General features: G+C 48.3%; 1 protein-coding gene across 7 annotated transcripts in view; it reads right to left on the minus strand.

Annotated features, from left to right (window-relative positions):
• Nucleotides 1-19704, minus strand: part of ANKS6 (ankyrin repeat and sterile alpha motif domain containing 6) — a 65245-nt gene that overhangs the window by 41720 nt on the left and 3821 nt on the right. For all 7 annotated transcript variants that reach the window (XR_004257473.1, XR_004257472.1, XM_032240169.1 and 4 more), the window contains exons 2-8: nt 13089-13591; nt 8184-8228; nt 7311-7515; nt 5900-6006; nt 3597-3745; nt 1929-2127; nt 1108-1157 (exon numbers count right to left, since the gene is read on the minus strand). Coding sequence is in view for 5 of the 7 variants with exons in the window: in XM_032240169.1 (XP_032096060.1) it covers nt 1108-1157; nt 1929-2127; nt 3597-3745; nt 5900-6006; nt 7311-7515; nt 8184-8228; nt 13089-13591 (1258 nt within the window). In the remaining 2 variants the exon portion in view is untranslated. The remainder of the gene's footprint in view (nt 1-1107; nt 1158-1928; nt 2128-3596; nt 3746-5899; nt 6007-7310; nt 7516-8183; nt 8229-13088; nt 13592-19704) is intronic.

The raw sequence follows: 19704 nt of genomic DNA on the forward strand, positions 1-19704 counted from the left end.
CAGAAATGACACCCCTGATGATTATTTAGATGGGCGCAGGACCACTTGGAACAAAGACATCATTTCCAAGCTTCCCCACTGTGATATAGGCAGAGTAGTTGCCAAGAAACTTTTTTTTTTTTGAGACAGAGTCTTGCTCTGTTGTGTAGGCTGGAGTGCAATGGCGCGATCTTGGCTCACTGCAACCTCTGCCTCCCAGGTTCGAGTGGTTCTCCTGCCTCAGCCTTCCGAGTAGCTGGGATTACAGGTGCCTGCCACCATGCCTGGCTGATTTTTGCATTTTTAGTAGAGACAGGGTTTCACCATGTTGGCCAGGCTGGTCTTGAACTCCTGACCTCAGGTGACCCACCCACCTCGGCCTCCCAAAGTGCTGGGATTACATATGTGAGCCACCACACCCGGCCCAAGAAGCTTCTTTAAAGACCACTGCCATGTGCCCATGGCTACCTTTTCTCCCCTCTTCTCTCCTGCTAGCTGGAATAAGGCTGTGATGGCCAGAGCTCCAGCAGCCATCTTGACCCAAGAGGTGACCTTGGAAATAGAAACTACACCTGGGGGACCAACAGACAGAAAGTCCTTAGCTCCAAGGAACCATATACTAGTTCTGAACTTTATTTACTTGAATGAAGTAGGCTGCTAACTTATTTACACCATTGTTATTTGGGGACTTTCTGTTACTCACAGTTGATCCTAATCCTAATACGTTTCTAGTTTATCGATGAGGAAACTGAGGCCTCCCCAGCTGAAAATATACTCTTCTCTTTGACTCCTCTCTCCCTGGTCCTCCACAGCCCAAATGGTGAGTCTCCATGTCTCATGCTGCCCATCAACTCCCTCCTTCCTGATCAATTCCCTCAATCCCCTGCCTCCCTGAGAACAGGGCCAGGGCTGACACCCATCAGCTGAGCACCAGCACAGCCCTCCACAGTTTAGGGCTGGCATCTGTTCTGACTCCTCAGTGCCAGAGCTGAGCCCATTGTTAAACATTCTGATCACCAACCCCATCTGTGACCACCACAAAGACAAACGCCCACATGCCTCTTTGCAAATCAATCAACTAATGATTGGTGGAGACCTAAAATGCTTTTAGAAAGGCCCCATGCTCACCATGATTGTCAATAATGCGTCTTCCTTTTCTCCTCTTGTGCTCCCAGGACCTGAGAGACAAATGGAAATTTCCTGAAATGACCCCTCCACGTGTCCACAGCATAAGGATGAGTGAGTGGGGCAAGCTTCATCCTGGTAAACCAACTCTCCTGGGTGCTTAAATATTTAATAATAATTGGTATTCAATATTTTAATAGAAGGAAGGCACTTAAAAGATATGCTGGAGCATGTTTTCAGCTTTTCCATAAACCACTGTTGTGCTGGGTCAGACAGTGGTGCCCTCAGCTCAATAGTCTGTCTCGGACAGTGGTACCAGAGGAACTAATCCAGTTATGGGGAATCTGACTGTTAGAAGGGATCTTATCTATGTTCCAGTCAGTATGGGAAGCTCCTTCAGCAAACTGACAAAGTTATCCAAGCTGTTGAATACCTCGAGTGATGGGGAGCTCACTACTCACACCCTTCCAGTAACTCATTTTATTTCAAGATGCTTTCAGTGTCATAGACCAATCACATTTCATAGGTGGGGAAACCAACTATCAAAGGCAAGAGAGAGGCACTGAGTGGCCTGTTGTCTCTCAGCAGGGAATGAGGGACAGGAACCTGAGCCTTTCATCCCTGGCCAGCACCTTCTCATTCTGTCACACTCCTGGTGGTTGTATCCCTGTCTAAGTCTCTTTTCTACCAGATCGGCCTCTGCTCCAGTGTCACATTCCAACATCATCTCACCCCTGATGGCAGCCCAGGAGGTAGGACAAAGAGGAGAGGGCGCAGGCTCAGACCATTCCGAAAATTTTGCTGCACATGCAGACTTTTCTCACCATTGTCTTTGGTCACAGGAGCTGCATCAGGGAGTGCAGAGTGGCTTGTCTTGTCCTGGGGGGCGGCCCTCATTGTGGAGTCCAGAGCTGGCTCAGACTCGTCACAGAAAGGCAAAGGCTGGTTGCTGGATAGCCCACGGGGAAGCGTCTGCATCAGTTTGAGCTTTCGGAACCGATTGGACATTCGGTTCCACCAGGACTGCCAAAGGAACGCAGAGCAGAAGTCATGCTCCAGGAAGGGCGAGGAAGGCAGGCCCAGGACCCGCCCAGCCCAGGGACAGTGACTACATTCACATGCACCTGCCCTCCTATCTCCTGGGGTCCGGACAGACATTCCTGATCAACCACAGCACCCATTCCCAATAAGCCATGGTTGCTCACTAAATCTCTCCTATCCCGGGCCTCAGACAGTCATTTCCAATAACCTGGAGGTGGCAGTGAACCCTATTTGCCATCCCTCACCTAATCAATCTCCTCATTGCACAGGTTGAGAAATGGAGACCCAGATAGGAGTGCTGACTTGCTTGAGTCTTACAGTGAGACAGGGACAGATGGAAACGGAGGCAGCTCCAGATCCCTAGGCGTCTATCATTGCATAACCTCTCTCCTCCTACTCCAGTGATAACGTGAGAGGCATCAGGATCTCTACACCAGGGCCTGGGCCAGCTGCTCCGATAGCTGATCCCCACCTAGAGAGGACAGGCACTAGCTCCCAGGGACGCTTATAACCCATGACCACTCAGAAGTTAATGAACAGCCACAAACGGCGTCTGTGAGGGCCTGGCCTATGGAAACGGCAGTTAAGAGCAGGAATGAAGGGAGCTCTGAGAACACCGCAGTGAGGAAGGTATGAGACTCAGCCAGCAATGGACACGAAAGAAGCGCCGAGTCTGCAGCCTTCAGAAGGCGCTGCCACCCCATGCAAAGGGGAGAGGTCAGCAGACAAGGCCAAGGTGCTGTTTTGTTTTCTCAGGCATAAAGTAAGTTTGATCTCAAACAAATAAAGTAGGGCGTGGAGGATGAGAAATTCAAAGAGTAAGTCTCAGCTTGCAGTTACAATCAGTCACCAGAGCTTGTTTCTGGTGTTTCCGGGAAGCTGGCAGGGCCTGTAGACTGGCAGGGAGACCCCAAAATGGCATCATCAGCAAATGTCCTGCATAGTAAAGCAGAGGCTGCAAACGGATTCCCTGGGAAGAGAGGCGTTTGCTTCGGCCAGCTTAGTACTACATCATGCAAAATTTTTAAAATTCCCTGTACTTATAAATTAAGATTCCATATCAAAATATGGATTTCTATTTTTTCTAAAAAAAAAGAAAAAGAGATCTAGCAATATGGACCCACATTCTTTGTTGAGAAAAGGTCCTGCTTGTCACCCAGGCTGGAGTGCAGAGGCTCGATCTCGGTCACTGCAACCACTGCCTCCCAGGCTCAAGCAATTCTCCTGTCTCAGCCTCCGGAGTAGCTGTGATTACAGGCATGGACGCACATTCTTACAAAGCAGCCACTGTCCTGGTCCCCCTCATTTCCTATTGCTTACCGTCAGCTCACCTGCTGCCCCTGCTGGGACTCCCCAGCATAAACCAGCCTAGTGAAGAGGAGGCAGCAGGCTTCCCACCAGCCCCCATCTCCCTGGCCCCCTAAGTCCCTTTAAGACAGGAAAAGGCAAACCTTCAGCCCACCCTTGTCATCAGGCAGCACTGGGATGCTCCAGGGCTGTCGGACCTTCGAGTGGGGCAGGGGTGGCTGGTGGCTCGGCCGGCCTTTGTCTTTATTCACCTGCATGCAGACAGATGCCAGCAGTCGAACAAGTTCCGTGTCTATGGACACAAAAGGCAGCATTTTACCTGCAAATATGTCTGTTGGGCCATGAGAAGACTCAAGATGACCCCTGTCAGACTTAGAATTCAGCCCTGCAGCTCCAGGGTCTGTGTAATTCCAGAATCAAGGCACCTGCCCCTCCGTCTGATCTTCAAAAGGTGGCAAGCTAAGCCAGCAGGGCTCAACCCACTTAACCAGAAAGAAAAATTGGAAGCCTTCTTCATGAGGAAGGCAGGGGGAGAGAGTGTGTTTAAAAGTACAGGCTTCACAGCCAGAGTACAGAGGTTGGGATTCTGCCTCTGTCCCTCCCTGGCTGTGTAACTGCAGGTAAATTACAAAGCCCCTCTGTGCCTCTGTAGAAGTCAGTGACATGAGTACCTACACAGAAAGGTATCCTGATGATTCAAGGAAATTCCTTTAGTGCAACGTAAGTGCTTTAAATATATTATTACAAAATTACTATTACCTCAACTAGGTTACAAAAAAAAGCATTGCAAACAATATTGAGAATACTCCAAACTATTAACAATGCTTTTTCTTGATGACTATTTCTTTTCTTTCTTTTTTTGAGACAGAGTCTTGCTTTGTCGCCCAGGCTGAAGTGCAGTGGCGTGATCTTGGCTCACTGCGACCTCCGCCTCCTGGGATCAAGCAATTCTTTGCCTCAGCCTCAGCCTCATGTGTAGCTGGGGCTACAGCGCCTGCCACCACTCCTGGCTAATTTTTGTATTTTTAGTAGAGATGGGGTTTCGCCATGTTGGCCAGGTTGGTCTAGAACTCCTGGCCTCAAGTGATCCACCCACCTCAGCCTCCCAAAGTGGTGGGATTACAGGTGTGAGCCATCCACGCCCAGCTGACTATTCCCCTTTTCTCTCTCCAAGTATTTAATAATAGAGATGGGTTTCTTCCAAAGTTTTATGTAAAAACTTCATTTAAAATCCCACTAGGAAAAAAATTCCTAAGAATAGACTGTTTTATTGGGAAAGGGAATAAATGGGAGTGGAGCTAGGGGAAAGAAGAACACTGAAAGAGATGAGTTTGTCAGAAAAAGCATGTGAGATCCAGTGAGAGTGGCTGGGGGCTGATTCCGAATAACAAACTCCTGGCACCTGAAGAAGGTCTCCAATTAGGTGGAGTGGGATCACGGGACTTAGGGCAGAGGACCCCAACTCTCTGGCTGGGACAGATCACTTCCCTAGTCTTGGCAGCCATATCTCTTCAAGAGTATGTGAACCTCTGCTTTCCCTCTCAGAACTCTTCGAGGGTCAAATAGAACCAAGTGTGCATCTGTGAAGTGCAGGGGACTGCAGCAGGGAAGGGGTGGCAAAGGTGGCAGTGCTGTGATGAGGAAGGGTAAGCCTGCTGGCTACCCTTCTAGCTAAGAGTGGCAGCAGGTGACTTGTGACTGCAGGGATAAAAGTCTTCTCTCTCCACAGTTAGCAGCTAGGATCCCAGCACAGGGTTCAAGCCCAGTGGGTCAGAAGGACCTCAGGGCTTCTCTGTCTCTGGGTTGAAACTCTAGGGTAATAAGAAAGATGACAGATCAGAGACCCTCTCCCTTGAGCTGGCTAATAAGAAAGATGATAGATCAGAGACTCTGTCCCTTGAGCTGGCTAACTGGAAGCCCAGGTCCCAAAAGAAGGCCTGTCATAGCAGAGGAGGGTCATAGCAGGTACCAGGCGAGGACCAAGAGGGGTGGAACTATGGCGATAGGAGCCTTGACCCTGCAGCCTCTACCTACACAATTAAGCCGAGGCGGGATCAACGGTCCATCTCCCATTCTGCTTGTCAAAGGGATCTTTATGTTTCCACCTGAGTGACTCAGGGTTTCTGGCTGTGAAGCACAGATGCCATTGTAGGGTCTGTGTGGACTGCAAAGTCAGACACGTCTTGTTTTCCTTCCCTCTCTGGAGACTCCTAGGAGGTTGGTGCTGGAAGAGGCCTCCAGGATCACCTGGTCCAAGTCCAGTGCTTCAGTGGGGAGGGAAGGGACTTGCCTAGGATCATGCAGTAAGCTCCTGACACTTGAGAATGACATTCTCCCAAAGTCAAAGCAAGTGCTTAAAACACAGGTCACAGGGGAGGTGGCTGTCTTGACTCCCAGCCTGAGAAAGGCTGGGTAGATTTACAGCCCTTTTCTTGAAATTACCCACCGGGATCATTCAGCAGCATCACCAGGTCAAAGGCTGTGTATCCATTTTTCGCACGAAGAGTGACATCAGCCCCTTGGTTTAGCAGATATTTGACAATTTCCTTATTCCTGGAAAGAAAATGCTAGAGTTACATTCAATGAAAGCAAAAGCATGGCTTTGCTCCTGGGCAACAGAACCAGCAACATTAACTACAAAGCTCAGTCTCCGAGCATCTAAGAAGGGCATGGAAGGGCAGTCTCACACTCCCTCATTCTCTAGCATATGGGTAGGTCAAGTGGGAACATGATTTAAATCAAAGTCCTAAGTGTTCTTTTCAGGAACAAAATGAAAACCAAGGCTGGATGCAGTGGCTCATGCCTGTAATCCCAACATTTTGGGAAGCTGAGGCGGGAGGACCACTTGAGTCCAGGAGTTTGAGAACAGCCTGGGAAACATGGGGGGGCCTGTTGCTACAAAAAATTTTGCTTGAAAATTAGCTGGGTGTGGTGGTGCAAGCCTGTAGTCCCAGCTACTTGAGAGACAAAGATGGGAGGATTGCTTGAGTCTGGGAGGTCAAGGCTGCAGTGAGCCACAATCACATCACTACACTCCAGCCTGGCAACAAAGTGAGACACCATCTTTCAAAAAAGAAGAAAACCAAAGGCTCTTCCCCTCAAACACTGACCCCATGGGAGACCCCACTACTTCCACCCTAAATAAGGGCATCTCCATTGGGAAAGACTCCTACAGACCAAGAAATAAAATTTTGTCTTGAAATTCAACACTAATTGAATAAGAAAACAGTTTTCAGATGACACAGGAAAGTGATCTGATCACCTAAAAAAGGGCAACAAAAGAATCTCTAATTGGGAGTCAGACCACTTAGCAGCCTCAAGATGCCCAGCCCAAAAAGGAGGACTCTCAGAGGAGACAGCCCACCCTGCTGGGATGATCACATAAGAAGGCGTTCATAAGCACCCAGTAAACACTGAAGCCTATTCAAAAGGAGAAAGGCAGGACACGTCTCACCACCAATCATAAGATGACAATGGTATGAATAGCCAATGTTTACTTCTTAACAGGGGCTACTTAAGGAGGTGTCTATATCTCAGCATGAAAACTCCAATGAACTAGTCACTGTGTTCAACCAAAACCAACCTAGAAAACCTTATCTCTCTGCATAAAATGTTCTTGCTGCATGGTTTTTCATGGCCACTGGTGAAATTCTCTGATGGGTAACAGGAAATCCGGACACAGAAGTGTGGGAAGTAAAGGGGCCTGTGCCACTTTCATTTTTTTTGCATGCCTCACTGTCGTCACAGTCCTGAGGTTTGTATGCAGCATCTCAGGACAGAAGAGCCACCAGGAATCCCCATCTCAGGCCAGAGCATCTGTCTGGCCTTGTTGCTGAGGGTGTGGAGCTGGCACTGACCCATGGTAGGTGGCCTGCATGAGGGCCGTCCAGCCATGCACGCTGTCCTGCTTGTCAACATCCGCATGCCTCTCCACCAGTAGCTGCACCAGTGCCAGCTGCCCTGTAACAGCCGCTAGCATCAATGGGGTCGCCCCGTCCCCATTGACCAAGTTCACGTGGCTGGGGTCTTCATCGGCAATCTCTTTGACCAGCTGGAAGTTTCCTGCAAACACAAGCAAGAGTCCGGGTGATCTGTGGGCCTGGCACCACAGGCTGATTTATCCCATGGTTCATGTAACAAACACTTGCTGGCCCTGCCTCTGCAGTGGGCTGCTGGGCATCATAGGGGATACTAAGAGGGCCTGGAGATAGCCCCTACTCTTGAATGCCTCAGTCTACGTGGGATGGAGACAAGCATACGAATGGGTAGAAATGTTACTAAAAGACAGAAGTGTTGTTAGTGTCTTCAGAGAACAGATGAAGGAGACAGAAGAAGACAGAAGAAGAGCTCAGGTCTTCCTGCAGGATGAGGATCAGGAAGGGCTTCCTGGAGGCAGGGGCTGTAACAAGAGAGAAAATTTTAGGCTCAATGCCTCTTTGTCACAAAGAGACTGGGGTGGGTGTGCAGACAGGCATTTCAGAGTCAGGAAGAACTGGGGCATAGCCAGCCAGTGTTTGGCTGGCGTAGGGCTGAAGGCCGTCTAGAATCTATGTGTAGAGCTCCATAATAAATACTGGCCTCCAGGATCTGAACTTCCAAACACCAAACACCAGAATGCCTGTTTCTCTCTCAAATACCCTGGGTGGCCTTGAAAAGGACTACAAATATTAGGTTGGGGGAACGTAGCCCTGTATTCTTAAATATCCAAAAAGATTTTCTAAAGCACTTACCCATTTTCAATGCATGGAAAATATCAGGTCGCCTTTTCTCCTCATCTGGGTAAACAAAGATTTTTAAAGTTAACCACGGAAAGGTTTAATAAAACAGAAAAGTCACAAGGGTGTAACAACACAGCCTGGCTTTAAAAAGCATCTAATTCTCAAAAGCAATCTAATTGGAGACTTGTGTAATGGACAAATCCAGCAGCTCTTCTAGAAGGTTTATTACCAAAGAATATCTGAAAACACTTCAGAGATAGATCTTGCCAACAAACACGAATGAGCAGCAGATCACGGCCCGATCTCATGCAAATAAAGCAATCATTTTTAGGCAAAACAAACACTGGCATATCCTTTCTTAGATATACCGAAAAGTCTTAGGGTCTTGGAAAACCCTGGATTTCTATAGACATTATTTCAAAAAAACGTTTTTTTCTTCTAAAAAACTAAATGTGCAATCACAATTCCAAAGCAGAGGACCCCTGAGATACTGAACAGCTGAGCTCTAAGGAAGTTCACAGCCACAGCCAACAGAAGAGCCAATGTTCAGTTTCTTTCCCTCCCACGTAAGAAGCAATCAGAACATGTTCCCTGCCCCAAACCTGCATACTCAGCTGCCCAAAGGCCACTGCCCAACTGCTAGGCTGGGACCAGACCCCACATCTACCCACGCAGGTGAGCCTTGCTGCAGCTGCCAGATGCTAGCCCCTCCCTCACATACTCCTCCCAAACCTTCCTCCAAGCTTGAGCCAGGGAGGACCCTGCTCCTGTCAAAGCAGACATCCTCATGGCCAGTCCACTTGCTGGGTGGCTGAACGCAGGCCTTCTGTAGCCTTTAACTGATCCTGGGGGATGGAGCAGCTGCCAGAAGGCACCTGTGACTCTGGGCTGACCTGGACTTGAGCAGCTGGGAGGAAGCTGCAGCCTGGGGCAAGGAGCACTGAGTGTGGAGTCAGTGCATGTGAATTTCAGAGTACATTTTTAGAGTAAGCTGCCTCTTCATCACGAATGTGGGATAAGAGCCCTCTCACCTGGCTGTTGCAGGGATCAAATGATAACGCTAAGGCCCCATCCAAGAGCAATTATTTTCTTTACTAGCAACCAGAAAGATGAACCCCAGAATTATTTTTCTGAGATGGAGTCTCGCTTTGTCAACCAGGCTAAAGTGCAGTGGTGCAATCTCGGCTCACTGCAACCTCTAATTCCTGGATTCAACTGATTCTCGTGTCTCAGCCTCCCAAGTAGCTGGGATTATAGGCGCATGCCACCAAACCCGGCTAATTTTTGTATTTTTAGTAGAAACAGGGTTTCGCCCTGTTGGCTAGGCTGGTCTGGAACTCCTGACCTCAAGTGATCTGCCTGCCTTGGCCTCCCAAACTGCTGGGATTGAAGGCATGAGCCACGAGCCAGAAATCCCAAATTCTTAATGGGAAGTAAAGACACTATCATGGAACACAGTATCTAATTCTGCCTGTGAAATACTATCCAGAAACAATTCTGTACCTGATTTTTAAAAAATATGTCATGTTCCTTCAAGTATTCAAGAACCAACTTTGCTATGGGCTGGCGTCTTCTCATGCTAAGACCTTTTCAAAGAAAAGACTGTTACTTGGTCTTAGTGTTGGCTGCTAAGCAACCATCTGACACAAGTTAAATGACAGCTGAGCCTGACCCCAGGAGGCAGGGGCAGCTGTGTTCTGATACCCAGTGACTCTGGGCTAGTCTCTTCCTCGCTTTGGGCATCAGTGTTATCATCTATATCTAAGCAGCCCCAGGGACCCTGCCACATCCCAAGGAAACCAAATCTGCTCCAACCTCCACACCACAACCTCAGCGGGGAATCAGGGGTATCACAATGACAGTTACAGCATCTAGGGTACCCTGTCCTGCTGCTAACGCAAGGGAGAGACCAGGGGACCTCAAAGGCCCTGGTGAGGGCTGGATTTCTGGGCACTGCACAGTAAGAGCTGGGGCTCCTATTATTTTATCATCTGTCATTATCAAAGCACAGTCTGCGCCCTACCTGGGGCTCTTCCCAGGGATCCCCCAGGGCCAATGCATTCCCTCAGCTCCCGCATGTCTGCTGCAGTCTCGCCTTCTCAAGGTTGCCCAACCACTCCACTTCACACAGCAACCGGCATTGTCCCACCTCTGCCACAGCCAACCTCTTTACATTGCCCTTGTTGTTGTTTTTTTTAAGCCCATGGCACTTACCACCTATCCTACTATATATTTAATATGTTCATTTCCTCTTTACTGCCTGTCTTCCCCTTTTGGAGGCCACAGTACTCAGTGGCAGGGATTTGGGTCTCATTTGTTCGCTGATGTATCCAACATGCCTAGAAAGGTGCTTGGTACATAGCAGGCCTCAGTACATCTTTGGAAAGTATCAGAATGAACGTATGATCAATCAAAACACAGCAGCTTCCATTTACTGCATGTTGTCTGTGCTAGAGAACTGTGATAAAAATTTTATAGGCATGATCTTACTATTCCTCACAAAAATCTCCCAAGAAAAGTGCCTTTATTATGACTATTTTACAAAAAAAGGCACTGAAGTCCTGCAGGGCCAATTATACATGACCAAGACCACCTTGGTACAGAGAGGGAGAACTGAGCCTCAGACTGGGTCTGCTTGACGGGAACATGACCCGATTCTGCTGGAAGACCCAAGGTTTGCTCCCATCAAATATGCCAACAACAGTATGGAGTAATGCCACTTCTCACATGCTCCCTCAGAGCCAGGACGGATCTCACGTGATGCCCTACAGCAGTCCTGAGGTGGTGTCAGTCCTACCACCCATTTGTGGAGAAGGAAATGGGAGCTTGCTGAACTCAGGCAACCAAGGTCCCTTGGCCAGCAGGGGCACAGCCAGGGTTGAACCAAGTAGATGGTGACCTTGCCCACATCCACCAATGTGTCTGAGCCTTTGCATCTTGGGGAAATGAGGGCATCATCATCCCACAATGCCAGGACAATCCTAAAATGAGGCCTGTCAGAAGCAGCCCGAGGGCACTCCATGAAGATTCAAGACGCAGAGGCTGATGAAACCTGGGAAGGAGAACACACACACAGCAGACGAGGCACAGCTCGGCAGGCACAGGTGGGTGCAAGTTAAGGAGTGCCCACTTCTAAGCCTGAGTTCCCTCTGCTGCAAAATGGGACAACACCCTCCTCAGAGGGTCCCTGTGAGGGTGAGGGGAGATTCAGCACAGCAGGTGTGCTGGGCACGGCAGGGCCTGGGGAAGGGCAGATCCCTTCCCCACCCCTGCCACAAACAACCCAAACCTTTAAAGGAGAGCAATGGCCTTACATCAGAAAAAAACAAAACAAAACAAAAACCCTGTCCTGGGAGACTGGGGCCCTAATTTCTAATTGCAAGCCTTTATGAGGTCCTAACACTGTTACTGGGCTGAGTGTCTCACATGTCAAAGGATAACCGGCTAACCAGCCTTCTGCTCACCATCACCCATAGTAATTGTTGTCATTGTGTCCATTTCACAGATGAAGCAAACGCTCAGGAGAGGCACATGAAAAACCAGCTTCCAGAGCCCCTGCAGGAGCTGCTGGTGGGCAAAGTCACCTCAAGGTGCTCTTCCCACGGAATCCTCACCTTCTGAGAGTCACTCACTTAACTTCCAATGGGTGTATGACTTTTGACCAGCTTTCTTCCCTCCCTGGGCCTCAGTTTCCCCCTGGACAAAGTAAGAGGTCTCTTGGCTTCAGATAGGTCTTTCTAAACTTCACTACTTTTTGCTTTTCATTTGAATGTCCTCTTCATTACTGCCACCTCTTTGTCATTACAGGCTGTTAAAATATATTTATTTCAGACTTGTTCTGATTGAATGGTATATTTATTTTTTATTTTTTGGATGGTGTATTTCTAATAAGCACTTACCAAATTTTCAGCATCTCTTGATTGATGGGGCTATTGTACATTCTTTCAATGGTAACAAACTTAACACTTTCCAAGTCTTTTTAGCCAATGTGCCTGAAGATAACTTTCTTCAGTTCTTTACCTCTTGTTGCTAGATGCTTATACACTGCAGCCCACCCGCTGTTATGCCCTGGGCTGTCAGTCCTGTCATCAAAATCAGGCCTTTTACATATACAGAGGGTACCAAAGCTGTGCATCAAGATCTTATTGCAAATGGTGCATTAGAGGTTTTGAAAGGCAATATGTCATGTGGCAGATTTGCTAAGGATTGTTCAGACAACTCCTTACATGCCAGGGAGATGGCAAGAAGGCAAAAAAAAAAAGGATGCACTGCTAGATCTTTTTTAAAAAACTAATTTTCACCAATTTTACATGAATTAGTGTTTGGGGAATGATCAGGGCAGAGGGGGTCAGGCACACTATTGTAGAGCAAGGGCTAGCAAACTATAGCCCATGGGTCAAATATGCCCCACTGCCTGTTTCTGTAATTATAATTTATTGGAACCTAGCCACACCCAGCTCATTTACATATTGCAGGTATAGCCACACCCACTCATTTACTCATTACTTATGTAAGGCTGCTTTCACTCTAGCAGAATTGACCACTGCAGTTTTAACAGAGACTGTATGGCCCATATAGCCTATTTGGCCTTTTACAGAAAAAGTTTGCCAAACCTTGTTCTAGAAGGACCCCAGAACCCCCTGCATCAGAATGATGTGGTTGGGGAGAATGGCCTTGCTATGGAAGCTTCCAGGCTCTTGCTCAAGATTACTAAATCAGACTCTCCAGAGACTGGGCTGGAACCTGCATGTCACAGGCAATCTCCTCCATAGTTAGGCACATCACTTCCTCAGTATCACCAGTCTGCACGGCTGGACTCTGATTTCTGTGTGTCCTTCCAGTAGAGCAATCCTCAGCTTAAGCCACATAAACACAATCGGGGTCCTCTATAAAGTCCTAGGGGGCATGCAGCCTGACCTGTTTTGGGTCTGACGGTGGTCAGCGGGTCCAGGTAGTCTACAAGGTCCCTGTGCTTGCAGTCCAGTGCAACCTCGAAGGCAGTCTTCTCCAGCACGCTGAGGTGGTCAGGGTTGGCGCCCTTCTCCACCAGCTGCTGGGCCACTCCAAGTCGCCCAGTGAGTGCAGCCAGCATCAGCGGGCTCCAGTTCACGGTCCGGGCTGTGCGGTTGGGATCTGCGCCCCACTCCATCAGTAGACGCACCACAGCCTCATGCCCATGCTGGATGGCGGCCATCAGGGCTGTGATGTCCAGGGGCTCATCCCTGCTGCTGCCCAACCCCGGCTGCTCGCCCGAGGGGTGGTGATGGTCCACAAAGGCACCAGCTTCCAGGAGCAGCTTCACCACACCCAGGTGGCCACCTCGAGAGGCCACAGTGAGCACACTGGCCCCCAGCCGGTTCTGGGCATTGACATCAGCCCCATGATCCAACAGGAGGTGTGCCACACTCACATGCCCAAATCTGCCAGGAAGATGGAGAATGAGTGACACTAAATGCAGAGCAATCAGGAGACAGCTTATGGAGTCTCTATCTGTCATGAATTATTAGTGCTGACAGCTGCTCATAATAAGAGGTCTTATTCTTATGCCAGGCACTGTGCCAGCCCCACAGATGCAGATGTACCACCATTAAGGTGAGCAGCTGCCCTGCCTGGGTTCAAATCCAGCTCTCCCCACCACTTGCTGTATGACCTTCAGGAAGAACTTTGTGCCTTCATTTCCTGATCTGTAAAATGGGGCTATAACTGTATCTACTTCCAGGGTTGCCGGGGATTAAATGAGTCATATGTAAAGCACCTGGCTCTGTGCCTGGACACAGGAAGCATCACATCAGTGTCAGTGATTGTTAGCTATTATAATTGTCCATGTTACATTACTCAACGTGTCAAGGGTTACCTGGCTGGTAATGTGTGGCATCGGGTTCAGAACAGGTCTTTGTGAATCCCGCTGCCCTTGTTTTTTCCCCTACACCACGCTGCCTCCGACATTTCAGACAGACCATTTTATTATGCTTTATAGCCTGGAATCTGTCTGCCTGTGCTCTAACTTCCCCACAGGCAGGGCCCATGTCTGATTCATTTCTACCCTCCCCATCCCCAAACACACACATCCCATGCCAAGAGGTGTGGCAAGGCTGTGGTCAGCAGATGGGCTGGGCACCATGGTCCGGAGGCCTGCTGCCACCTGCTGGCAGGAATGTTTACTGCAGGTGGCTGAAGAGCCAGCCTGGGCCAGACTTTTCTCAATGAAGTCGCTGCTGGGCCCCTGGAGAGAGAGATCTGCACCCACCAACTTCCTAATACCAGGAGAAGGAAAACAGATGCCTCTTCCCAGCAAAATCTCTTCCTTATTTAACACCAGAGGGCAGAAAAGTTCTGTTCTGGTGGGCTCGGCGCTGTGTGTCTCAGAGCTGGAAGCAGCCCTGGACTAACAAGGAAACAATGACAAGAGAGGGGCTGTTTACACCACATTTCCCAGACCGCAAAGCCACTGTCATGTTCACATCTGTGAGGAAGCTTTTTGGGCTTCTCGATGCTCAGCCTTCCTTTCCAGGAGCCAGTTTTGCACCTCATCCAAACACAGGACCTCCCTCCTCGTGGCGGCTGGCAGCTGGCAGCCAGAGCTGAACTCTCCGAGGCTCGGGCTGAATACCTCCTGGGACATGAACCTGAACTGTATGGGGCTCCTCAACCACGGAGTGAAAGCCTAGTGACCCAGCTCCATAAGCAGCAAGGGGCTGGGCCTCTTGGCTGCCACTCCCAGAGCAGAAAGGGACAAGACAAACTGAAACCAACTCAAATGCAGAAAGCTCCACCCTAGTGTCTCCTTGCCTGCAGTCTAGTTCCCTCCTGCCCATCCTCCATGCGACCCCAAATGATATTCTCCGAACCCAAATCTGTCACTCCCCAGCTTCTGATTGCCAGAGACCTGCCTGTTTTGCCAACCTCTCTTCCTCCTGCTCCCACATCACACCTTCCAGCCATACTCACCAGTTACTACCCTCCCTCCCCAACACCACCTTCACCATCCTGACCCCACCACAGGACTCTCCTGTCCTCATTACTCAGCACACCCTTGCTGAAGGAGTCAGCTTAGATCTCACCTGCTCCGTGCAGCTTCCAGACCACCCCTTACCAGGCTAGGTCAGTGGCCCTCATCTGAGCAACTTGGCCTTTTAGTATGTATTAAGGAGGTCGCCTCTGGCTGCACTTGAGCCCTCTTTCACTGCCTCTCCTACTCAATGGCGGGCTCTCCAAGGACAGGGCAGGGTTCCTTGCATGTTGCTTCCCCAGCTCCTACCATAGTAGCTGATCCACATCCGAGCTCAGTAAATTTTGTCAAATAAGTGGGTTGAGAAAATGAGTGCATAAACTGCATAACCATGTAGGGGAAGGTCCTGAGGTGAGCAGTAGAAATCACTGAAGAACTGGTATATCCTCCACTGGAGTAGAGATTTCTAAAAAATTACACTGTTTAGTTATCAAGCAGGAGATAAAATCTATCGTAATCCCTAACAGCAGATTACAAGGTGCTGTCACATTCTTATCTCATTTGATCTTAACAAACCCTGAGATAAACTCACAGATTAGGAAACTGAAGATTACGGTGGAAAGCAATTAATCTAAAGCCTCTCAATTTGAACATGATAGAGTCAAAGGTTGAACCTGGACTCAAAATTGCAGCTCCAGTAGAACCAATTTTTAAGGAGGAACAAAAGGGCTGAATTAGGGCAGAAATAGTGAAATTTGGAATGTTTTCTGAATGTGTGAGTAGCCAAAGAGAGCATTCAACTATGCTGAAAATATAAAAGGATTCAAGCAAGGCTGAGATAATATTGTGGATGCTAAGTTTCTAATAGGTAATTACCAGAGGTGGGCATGCTAGGGGCTTTCTGAACAGGTGCTGTGATTACTGATGAATTTCAGCGATTAACACCTGTGCTTAAAGAGCTGGCACACATTTTCCCCTCCCAAAAGCACCGGGCTGAGAGTCTAGCTCTGCCCCACTGGCAGGCAGGAAATGAAGGGTAGGGAAGGAAGGTAAATACTATGCAATCCTATCCCTTGGACAGAAGTCTCTGGCAAATTTAGCAAGCTGCTTCCTCACCACCAACACCAAGAGGGAAACTATCAGTTACAGAATTCATGGCTGGGAACACAGGCTCTGGAGCCACCTCCCTAGGTGTGAATCTGACTAGCCACTTGGTAGCTATGTGTCTTGGGCAAGTTATTTAACTTCTCTGTGCCTCAATTTCTCATCTATGAAATAATGGTGACAACAGTACCTCCTTCCTAAGGTTTTATATAGATTGAATGAGTTAATTCATTTAAAGCATTTAACACATTGCTTGACACAAAGTAGGTGCTCAATAAAGGTTACCTTTTTGTTTGTTTGTTTGCAACAGAGTCTTGCTCTGTCACCAGGCTGGAGTGCAGTGGCGTGATCTCAGCTCACTGCAACCTCTGCCTCCCAGGTTCAAGCAATTCTCCTGCCTCAGCCTCCCAAGCAGCTGGGACTATAGGCACATGCCACCATGCCCAGCTAATTTTTGTATTTTTAGTAGAGACGGGGTTTCACCATGTTGGCCAGAATGGTCTCAATCTCTTGACTTTGTGATCCACCCACCTGGGCCTCCCAAAGTGCTGGGATTACAGGCATAAGCCACCGTGCCCAGCCAAAGGTTACGTGTTATTTTAAGAACAGGAAAAAACACTAACATAACCATTTCTAATGCTAAAACACCCACAAGAAACCAAAGCACAGGGTGTCTGACAGTCTGGCCTGATCCAAACAGACAGCCGGGATGATAAATAGATGCTTACTTAGAGCCAGCGTGGTGGCTGCCAGGGGTGTGATTTTGAGCAGGATTCTGGGGCATATCCAAATCTAAGGAAGAAGAGCACAAGGCTGGAAGGTGTTAGCATACAGGCCGTGCATTTGCCTACCCTGATCTGAACGACAGACACCGTACATCCTTCCGAAAGTCTTCCATACTAGACATACTACTCCTCAACTTGATCTTTTAGTATGAACTATGCAGCAGAAAGCTGGAGCACAACTCAACACAGGCAGAGGTGCTACCTGAATATAGAGTCAGTGTCACATCAACTGAGGACCAGCACATTTTAAAGTACCCAGGCTGAGACTATCCTGCAGAACCTGTGGTCTCTGAGACATTCCAAGGCATGTCAGTGCTACAGTCACAAACCTCACTCAGTAAGTTCCTCGGTGGATTCACTAGGTCCCCTCTGCACGCACTCGGTGGACTGCAGAGATGAGACACACATCAGTGGCTCCCAAACCTACCATACAAGAGAATCATTGGGAGCCTCTTCTCACACAGTCCCTGTCCCTTACTCCCGTCACTGCCCCAGGCCTTCTGAATCATAATCTCCAGAAAAGGAACTCAAGAACCTGCACTTAGACAAGCATCCTGGTTATTCTCATGCGTGGCCAAGTTTGGGTACTGAGGAAGCCAATCAGCATTAACACGTGTGGTGGATGCTACCACAGACGCCTTTCTGCTGAGGAGGAACCAGAGAACAAGGAGACACCATGACATGCTTCACAGAAGCAGCTAAGCTGAGAGGAAGAGGGGGTTTCATGAAAGGCAAAAGGGGCTTCCCTGTATGTGGTTATAATAAGCAGTCTGAAGTCAGACTCTCCAAGTCTACTCTAACAAGCTGCAAGCTCATGAGAAAATTTTGTAATCTCAATCTCAGATCCTCATCTGTAAAGCGGAGACAGTATTCTTGGTACACAGTAAATGCTCGATAAATGTCAGAAAAAAATTAGATATAGATATAGATGTAGATATATAGAAAAGGCCTGGATGAAACTATCTTGGCCAGAGTTTAGGAAGCCGAGAAAAAAGCAGAAGAGAGGATGCAGGAGGGGTCTGAACGTGAGAGCCTCCAATGCCATGCTAAGTGCTCTGGCAAGAGAAGCCTGCATGGGGGAACATGACCACTCGTTCCAGAAAGATCTGGAAGCTCTGTAGAGGAGAGATCAGAGCAAAAAGAATGATCCTGTCCAAACATCAACAGTACCAAGGTAGAGGAAACCCTGGTATTAACAAACTCTGGAAGGTTATGCAAGAAACTGAGTGATGGGTGGGGCCGAGTAGATGGTGGACAGGGTGACAGACTTCACTCTATACCACTATATGTATGTGTGTACACTGGGAGAAAAGGAGAGCAGTGGAGACCACTACAAAGGTCTGGCCTGAGCTGAGGCAGAGGGGATGGAGGGAAGGGTGTGGGTTTACAGGCTACCACAGGTGCAGAGTGGGCAGATTTGGACATGGGGCAGATGGGTGGCAGGTGGAGGATGGACCCGGAGTTTTAAAGCTTAAGAGAGTAGGTAATGAGACTAAGAGGGAAGAAAGGCTGATAGCCTGAAAGGCTTTTTGATCACCTCAGGTTGCTCTAGGCAAGAAATCAGGTGTCCGAACACACTCACAGGTGCAGAAAACACTGAACTTAGTACACCCATGTGAACAGGCAGCCCACACATTATAAATGGGCTGCATTTCCAAAGTATGTTTGTAGATTCACATAGACATCCAAAGGCTGGGAAATGGTTAAGCAAAACGCAGTACTGTTCCATGGATGGACTATCCCACAGCAGTGGAAAACAATATAGTTGAAAATAATGCAGAACAGAATTTAGCTGGTGATACAAACTGAATTAGATTAGAACTGTGTAACATTTGGAAAAGATCTCAGTGATATAAAATATTATTGGGTCACAAAGAGGAAATTATGGGTAAGGCCACGCACTTTGTAATTGCCACACTTTGGGAAACTGAGGTGGGTGGATCACTTGAGGTCAGGAGTTCAAGACCAGGTTGGCCAAACATGGTGAAACCCTGTCTCTACTGAAAATACAAAAAATTAGCCAGGCATGGTGGTGCATATCTGTAGTCCGAGCTACGCTGGTGGCTGAGGCAGGAGAATCACTTGAACACAGGAGGCAGAAGTTGCAGGGGGCCGAGACTGCACCACTGCACTCCAGACTGGGTGACAGAGCAAGTTTCTGTCTCAAAAAAAAAAAGGAAAAGAACAAGAGAAAATTATGGATAAGAATTTTGGGTTTTCAATGCCTTTTAGAGAAACGAAGGGCTCATACATATGGAAAGATGCTTCATTTCATTTACCACTTAAAAATGCAAATCACAGCCAGGTTGAGAAATGATTTTTCACCCATGAGATGGGTAAAAATCCAGGGCTGACAACATACTGTTGGCGAAACATGCTATAGAAAAACAGGCACTCACATGCATTGCTGGTAGTAAGCAGAATAATGGGCTCCCAATGATGTCCCCACGCTGATCCCAGAAGCTATAAATGTATGTTACATGGCAAAGGGGAAATTGAGGTTGCAGATAGAATGAAAGTTGCTAATCAGCTGGCTGGCATTGAGCAGAGCAGCCTAAATTATCCAGGTGAGCCTAAAGTAATCACAAGGTCCTTTGTACGTGGAGGAGGAAAGCAGAAGACTGAGTGAGAGGAGATGTGAGGATGGAAGCAGAAGTGGAAGTGATGTGATTGCTGCTGGCTTTGAAGCTGGAAG

This window comes from Sapajus apella, unplaced genomic scaffold, assembly GCF_009761245.1.
Source record: "Sapajus apella isolate SASKATOON/1434 unplaced genomic scaffold, GSC_monkey_1.0 scaffold46, whole genome shotgun sequence".
Lineage (NCBI taxonomy): Eukaryota > Metazoa > Chordata > Mammalia > Primates > Cebidae > Sapajus > Sapajus apella.